The sequence below is a fragment of the Poecilia formosa genome, unplaced genomic scaffold, assembly GCF_000485575.1.
Source record: "Poecilia formosa unplaced genomic scaffold, Poecilia_formosa-5.1.2 Scaffold392, whole genome shotgun sequence".
NCBI lineage: Eukaryota > Metazoa > Chordata > Actinopteri > Cyprinodontiformes > Poeciliidae > Poecilia > Poecilia formosa.
The window spans coordinates 318916-327570 of NW_006800331.1; the positions used below are offsets into that span (position 1 = coordinate 318916).

General features: G+C 37.6%; 1 protein-coding gene across 11 annotated transcripts in view; it reads right to left on the reverse strand.

Annotated features, from left to right (window-relative positions):
* Nucleotides 1-8655, reverse strand: part of gramd1bb (GRAM domain containing 1Bb) — a 100487-nt gene that overhangs the window by 57636 nt on the left and 34196 nt on the right. For 8 of the 11 annotated variants that reach the window (XM_016662847.1, XM_016662845.1, XM_007575940.2 and 5 more), the window contains one exon: nt 5733-5759. In XM_016662847.1, the coding sequence (XP_016518333.1) occupies nt 5733-5759 (27 nt within the window). Of the gene's footprint in view, nt 1-2065; nt 2476-5732; nt 5760-7720; nt 7923-8655 lie in introns of those variants that run through there. The other 3 variants (XM_016662854.1, XM_016662853.1, XM_016662851.1) reach the window with 2 other exon arrangements.

Here is an 8655-nt window from a genome sequence, read left to right on the forward strand (position 1 = left end):
AAACATGCTTCATTTTATCCACTACACAATTATATGCTGCTTTGTGTTGTTCTATCACATAAAATCTGAATAAAAATACACTGAAGTTTGCATTTGCAGTGAGATGAGGCGTGAAAACGTTATCCAGTATGAATATCTTTGAACCTCGGACAAATTCAGTGGGATTCTTTTGCTAATGAACATATGTGCTGTATGCAGTGAGTCATCGGAACCGCCGCAGTTAGTCATCAGTGGTGGCCTGCTGGGTACAGACGCAAGTCCCGCTCAGATACAGTTTGCTTTATTCAAAGTGACGTGAATAATCCAGACATACTGTGCATAATTAGGTTTAATACGTCTTGTTAGCCGTCTCTGAAGCAATAAACACGTACAGCATTCTCGATGCCTTAATTTGCACTTCACGTAATAACTGACAGATTAATGGCTTCTTTGCAAGAACCCATACATTTTTATTCTATTATTAAACCTGTGTACAAAAAAAACAAACTAATTTGGCATCAAGTTCAGCTCTGACTGCAGACAGAGCTGCTGAAAAACAAAGAATGGTCTATATTTAGTGTTTATATCATTAAATGGCATATGTGCCAGGCACATATGTCCTTGTACAATGCTGCAGTGAGGCAGATGTCCACCCAGCATGAAAACAAGCCCTTTACAAAGGCAGTAAGTGGGTGTGCCAATGACAGACACATCTACAGAGAGGAGTACATAATGAACCGCCTTCAGCGTGGCTCACACAGCTGTCTTAGAGTAGAGCCAGTGATATTACAACAGGACATTTGCCACTCGGGTTCATATTGTCTTATAGAAATAGTTTATAATTAAATGAAACTAATATAAAGAAAATAGGCTTTAATTTATTTAATTCAGTTCCTTGAAAACCTAATCTTTTGAAGATGGTGACAAATTCACTGTCTTACATCTGGTGTTATAGTGATAACAGTAAATACATGGAAATTACGTAAGATTACTATAGTTTGAATAATTACTAATTAGAAAATAAGAGATGAATTGAAGGTTGGGAATAAAATGTACGGGCAATAAAAAGCGACACTTTGTCTCATGCTGCAAATAAAGTATGTTGTAATTATTCTAATTTACCATTTGTTTTCCCAATGAAGTACTCGGAAACTCGGATTTTATTGAAATCAAATAAAAAAATGAAAGTAAGATTATATTTTTTTTCCATGTTTTGGATAACAAACAGAAGCGTAGTCTTAGTTTTATTTTTTTTTATTCCGAGAATTGTTGAGGCACTTCCTTTGGCGATGAAGACCATCATTTAGAATTTATTATTAAGGGGCTTAGAGACGTTTACCTAAAGGTAAAGTAAATTAGCCTTAGGGCCGCCCTGCATCCCCCTTGACAGCCTCAGTGAATCTAACTGAATTGCCTTTAATGGAACCTGGGAGCAGAGAGCACATCAGTGACTAAAAGGCTAGTTGGAAAATCCTCGCTGCACAAATGTGTATGTGCGTAAGGAGTAGTCTGGCTCAGGACATCCCCTGCATTCATCTGATTATAGACGACTGATGCATTTATAAATCAGTTTGACTCATTTTTTCCAGGACATCTAAGCGTAAGCTGAAAAAAAGGTATTTAAAACTCAGGCTAATCTAGCGCTTTCTGCACAAAATGAGAATAATAAAAAACGATGCATTGTACTATCACAATGGTAATAACCAGATTTGGCAAAAGCTAATCCAGTCATTTAAATGCTAAAAAGAAACTTTAGAAAAATAAAAGGTATTCAAAAGGCTGTAGATTACAGAGATAGCAGAACAGGTCAAAAAAAAAAAAAAAAAAGGCCACAGTTGGGTAACAATATGAACATGTAGATCGACAATTCTGGTTGGAAAAAGTTACGTTAATATCTGTGGGCTCAAATTTAATACTAGCCAACAGAGAAACAAGAAGAAGTCCACAATATTCAACTTCTCTTACAAACCTACATTAAATCTGTTTTGATATTTTGGTGACTGAATATAAAATGATTTGTGATTAATGTTATCCCTCCAGGTCTGTCATGCATTTTATGTTCTTTGAGTTAGGAAAAGCAGCTGACCTTATGTTTGTGCATGGTGAACAGGCAGACACCATCCTTGCCTCTCTCCTGGCTCTCATGGTCTCTCTTCAATCACTGTCTTGCTGTTACAGCATCAAACTATAGCTTGTCCCACATGCTTTGTCATTATCACTGCAGCTCAAAATCTTCCCGTTGCATCTGATCTGCAGCGCATCCGAGTTGAGTCGGGGGGAGAAATAATATCTTAGACCTTCGTTATCCCATTTATCAAGCCTAAAACTCTCCTCAGAGAGCACAGTTTTGTTTAGGCTGAAATGATGATGAACTTCTTTTTCCTTGCTAATAATCCCAGCTGGGGTCAGACTGCCGGCTTTCCACGCAAATGACGCACGCCCAATTTTCTGCTTTGAGTCCAGGTGGTGCACAGGCATGCATCCTACTCTTTGACCTCGCTACTGCTTTGCTGAGCCATGGATGAGCAGTTGTACAAGGGAGGATGGGTCACCGCTGAGAGCGTTCTGATTGGCTGTTCGGCCGTGGTGTGTGTGTGGGAAGGCACATTTGGTAGGCTCCCTGAGAGTGACTCTGCTCGATGAGGGTGGTCCTTCACATCTTTTCTTCACCCCGCCCCCACCCTCGCTCACCATCACTCTCTCCATCCCTCCTCCTCATATCTATATGCTGCAGGCATGTTTTCATGCGCCTGCATCACAGCATCTCTATGATGAGCCACATCAGCGATTCAGCGGCAGCACCAATGTGTACAAATATGCACAAAAAATATGGAGAAGAGGTCACAAAATGAATTCATAACATCTTGAAGATATGACGATTGACTGCAAAGTCGATGACCTAATTGAACAAAACAGCAAAAAAAATAAATAAATAAAAAATCACCTAGATCATCACAATCTAGGTGATGATTGTGATGATCTAGGTGGGGAGCCTTATGGGGAGCCAATGTGCTTTGCATGGATACAGCTGGAGCTGACTTGATGCAGGACATTATAAGGAACTATGAGAAACACTAAGAATAAAAATGGGGTCAAAACTAACATCATCATCTCAGTTTAAAAATTGATATAATATTCAAAATGAATGACACATTAAAAGTTAAGCACATTTTCGCAACATTCTTTTCATAGAATGCCGAGACCCCTTCACGGTCAAAATTGACTTATGTTGAGGATATCATTTAACTAATACACTAGATCCCTTTTCTGCAGTTGTTAGCACAAAGTTAAGAGTAGGATCATATTATGCCGATTCACATCACTGGGGACTAATATCTCAAACTACAGACAATGATCAATAATCCAGCAACTGGGAAGGCAGAACAGTAATGATGGCATAGAGCAAAGGCAGAGTACACACACAATTATTGACATTCATGAAAATTATGAATCAGACAATTCTGCAAAGTTTCTAACTGCAGTAGTACCTTACTCCAAAGACATGGGGCTTCTTACATGCATAATTTACAGTTTATGTGAGTAAACATTGAGCTTGCACATCCTGTGTGACTCTGAACGGGGAAATACCTTAGATGTGAATAGAATGATCAATTCATACAGCCTGAAAAAAAAATGTAAGAGGGAAAAATTGGAAAACAATAATGAACAACTGTGGCTTTAATAGTTAATTACAACACCACATTACACTGAATGAATTAACTTGCCATCAGCTTTCCACAAAAAGTTATACTCATTTAATTCCATCAATTAAACTATTATTTTTAGTAATAACCCATTTGTTTCTCTGTAAACTCTTTTGGAAATTTCTGGAATGCTTTTGCATTTTATTGTTCTGATAGATTTACTTAGAGTTGACTCAAATAGTAGATTGGGAATAAGACATAGATGTGAAAAATATTGAACCAATCCAAAATAAAAGAGCAAGTTTGATTGTTTTATGGTTTCTAAGTTTTATGGTTAAATATATTTATAAAAAAAAAAAACTACAAATTGCATTGCATTTAAAACATCGGAAAAAGAAAACAAAAAAACAAATGCATATTAGTATCTTTGTAAAATTAGATCATTTTAATCTTTTGCAATCTCTTTGCCAACTGCAGCATTAGCAAAATGATTAAAAAAAAGCACATTTCAGTGAAACACTGTTCTGTCAGTTAAATGGTACAGTTTAAAAGATTCTTCTTTATGACTGATAACTTAATAATACTGACTAATGTTTTAATACTAGTGTTGATTTATGTGAGCAGGTATAAATTTGATTTTCCAGAGGAATTTTACTGGATGTATCATATTAAAAACAGTGTTCATTTAGTCAGCACATTCTATTTCAATTTTAGAGGAAAATGATTTTTCCTGGTTTAATTTTTTAATACTAAAACCCTTTTCTGTTTTATAAGGGATGTATGCACTTTTCATATACATTATATGTACTTAAACATTGAAGGCCAACGATGTTTAATTTGCTGCACTTTAGATCACATTTGCATTTTATCAGCACCTTAAATTTTTATCCAATTGGTACAAAAACAAAATAATCAGCAGCTTTCTGTATCTCCATAATAATAAACAGCCAACATTCATCTGTTGTTGCTTATGCCATTTAAAAAAAAAAATGAACAACTGAATTATTTAAAACAAAATGGCAGTAACCCCTTCCAGGACTCAATATAAACTATACAGGCACAGCTACTTGCTTTAAATAGAAAGCGCTGGACTGAAAGGGCTACAGAGACTCCTAGTGGTTTAATTCAAGACCGGTGGGAGAGTCACTCAGCTCGCATGACTGAACATCTAAAGCATATCAACCCAGACATACACAAACACAGCCCTCCTCACAGACACAACTACAACTCAGACAACCACTTCTCTCAAACAAATATAAAGACGCGCACATCAAAGAGAAAACAACTTTCACGCCATTTGCAGAGAAACAAGCAAATTCTCAGGTTCAAAAGCAGGTAGCAGTTATTCACCTCAGCTATAAAAGGCACCAAACATAATGCCTAAATATGCAACAAGGAAAAGGAAAAAGAAGCATTTAAGAGACATGGCATAGTTCAAATAAAGATCATGGGAAACAAGATGGAATAAAAAACACAAAGAGATTGAAAAGAAGGCTTAGGACGATGTTTCATAATTTGATTAAGACAAACTCAGTCCATCAAACTTTTTCCAGCAATATTATTCATGACTATCACTTTCTTGTCCCAGCATATCTCACGCACAACTTAAAAGTCTTACGATGCCAGATATAACCACACTCACCCTCTGCAATGTGTGCCTTCAACTGTTTTTTTTTGCATAAGAACAGCCACAGAGTCTCATGTGGCAGTGCTGTTTTCACATCCCAAGCAATAAAGCGTCCCTGCCCACAGCTTGGACGCACAGTGACCACTGATATGCCATCGGCTGGCCGGCTGGATGCATAAAAGCTCCACCATGGTGTCCCACTCACAAAGCCCTGTTTGTGTCTGATGTTGTTTGTCCCGTAAAAGCAAACAAAAGCATTCCATGGCTTGCAACTGTATTCAACGGTGGCTTCTCCGAGTGCAAAACCGTATTCAGATACCTTGGTTTGGCAGACAAAGCCACAAATCTGTGTCACATGCAAGCTGGGCGAGTCAGGGCAAAAGGGCGGACAGTGAGCCCATTTGCACCGTATGTAGCAAGCAGCATGAAGGCACCCTGCGCACTTCTGCAGGTAAAAAAGGAGAGGCAGAGAGCAGGCTTACCTGATTTTGTCCGCTGCACTGTCAGACCTGAAGAGAAGAGACACACACATCGGTTATTCACTGTTAAACACCTGGGAAAAAAAAATAAAAAAATCATTGTCAAAATTAAACTAGTATGGTTGTGGTCATACCAATACACAAAGTAATTGGAACACTTGTTAGCACTGTTGCCTTATATGAAGAGGTTCCTGGGTTTTAATAAAGGCCTGGGGCTTTCTGCAGGGAGTCTGCAACCTGTCCTGGGTGTACCTTGCTTCTCACCCAATCACTGCTGGAGATCAGCAAGCCGGCAGCAATAAGCAGATAAAAATGTTGGATACACTCTGGCTGCTTTACTTGTAATTGCATAAATAATAACACATTATTACTGTTTCACCTACCTCACTTTTCTTTTACTATAATAAAATATCTGTTGTTTACTCTCACGTGAACCATACATTTAAGATAAGTAGTGTTTGTTATGCATAAACGAGTATTTTTACTAAGCTGAAACACATTTAGCTCTTACTGAAATTCATTAGTATTCAATAACGATGGTATATTTCAAGATTTTGTTGTTGGGCCTTCTTTGTTTACTTAGATAATTTGAGGGTGTTTAAATTTAATATTGAATTTATCGTAAAAATGGAAAGAAAGGCAAAGTGCCAAAACAAACTTCATGTACTGTTATATATGTATATGTACAGATCATCCAAAATTACTAACAACCTTTGGACTATTGTCACAGTCATTTTGTCACAGAACACTCATAAACTTTAATATATTTGACTGGAATTTAATGAGATTGACATGTGTAGCAATGTGTGTGTTGTAACACAGCACTTTGCCCTGAACACACAATTCCCAGAGTGACCAGTGATGGTGGCAGTATCATGCTGGGCAGTATCATCAGGGACAAGGGACTTTCACTTTCCAACAGGACAACAAGTTTCAACATTAAACCAGAGATTCAATGGATTAGTTCAGTTCAAAGCAATTTAATGCTTTGGGATGGTCCAGTTAAAGTACAGACCTAAGGTCTAATGAGAATCCCTGACAAGACTTGAACAATACTCTTCAGTCGGCATGAGCAGTAGCTATTTTGAGAATAGAAAAAAAAATCAATTAATGGGTGTACAAAGTTAGTGAAGTGATACCTCCAGAAATTCCCAGCTGTAAGGAAAAGTGGCTCCACAATATATTGCATTATAATTGCAACAATTTTTCAGGCGCCTATTGACAAAGCAACATATATATTTTTGCCTGCATCCAATTTATACACTACTTTATTTTGGTCAGTCACACACAAGCCAATCAAAGCCTTGACATTTGTGGTTGCATAATGACAAAATGTGAAAATTTCAATGGGTGAGAAATTTTATCCACAGTAGTTATTACAACTATTCATAGATTATAGTCATCAAAAACCCTCCTAGTTATTGTGCAGTATACCTTTAATATCTCCTAAAAAAATGTTAGACCCTCCCATGCCATTAATAGCACAACATAGTTTAAGATATAGCATAATCTTTAAATAACAGACTGACAAAGTAATGGCAAGGTGATACAGTGTTGATCTGTGACTCTCAATCTTGTGTTGCATCATCCTCAACGGTGACTCACATTACACTCATTTAGCAAAGTCACATTGCGATATTATATAACGCTATCTGCAGAGTTGCTTTTAGTAGAAACATTTGAGCCAGAAGTAGGGCAAGAAAGATTTTTTTTTCATCATCATCTCATCGGTTTTTTTAAAAAGCCCCCCACCACAAATATAATAAATTTCTGGCACAGGAAGCTAAATATTACAGCTAGAGACTCATATTAGCAGACAGCCTGCTGTCTGCTCAGCAAAAATGCACTCTGAGGAAACTGCAGCATAATCTACGGATCGTCAGATGCAGGGAGAAGGGAGAAAAGCAGGGATGACACAGATAAAGACGGTGGCACAGGTGCGGTATGGGACAGGCAGTGCAGCATCCATGCAGAAATGCAGCTGGCTTTACCTGCAGAGGAGACATGACATTCCGTGCCCTCTAAAGCCGGCTACAGAACGCTGCTCCCCTCGCAGCTGCTGCAGATGCCCCTCGCAAGCTAACACCAGCACAGCAAAGAGAAGACGAGCAGAAAATCCCATAGGTTTGACAGGAAGTGTCCCCAGTTCAGGCAAGTGGAGACACTGCCAGGAGACACTGCGCGGCAGTGAGAGCAGGAATCGGAAAGAGAGTCAGAGCGGAGGTGTAGAGCACAGCTGACGCAAAGATAGTGAACTCAACAATTACCAAAAGCCCACAGAAGAAGATGTCACTACAAAAATCTCTACTTTTAATACAATATATCCACATTGCAGTTTGGGATAATGGCATCTCCTGTCGATCAAGTCATTTTTGATTTAGATAACTCATTTTTAGGTGGATCAAATTCTACTTGGTTATAAACAATAACAGAACTTTTATTTGAAAAGCTCTCAGATTTACAGATATCCAACCCATGACCACACATAATTTAAGTTCATGCACAAATAATCAAATTTGATGCTCATCATATCATATCATACATCATATGAGATCAGATCAGATCATACATCAATAGAACATCTGGCATGAACAAACATGTGAAAAAACCATTTCTAATTCGATAACGGTGCCTCTCACTGAAACAAGGCAGTGAAGTAATATGTTGTCTTGACACTTTCCTCTAGATAATAATAAAAAAAAACCTTCTGATGAAAACATAAATTCTAGTTAAAAGAGAATATAGTGAAACTCCTGGGGGAACAAAAGTTGTTCTCTCAAAGAAACAAAAAATCCTGAATATCATTGTTGGTTGAGCGGGTTTGGCTGAACTCAATCACAATATTATTGAAAATAATTTCAATTGATGAAATGCTATGTGAATTTAATTTTGTTTCAGAAGATTTATTTTCTTTTCACAGAAAAAA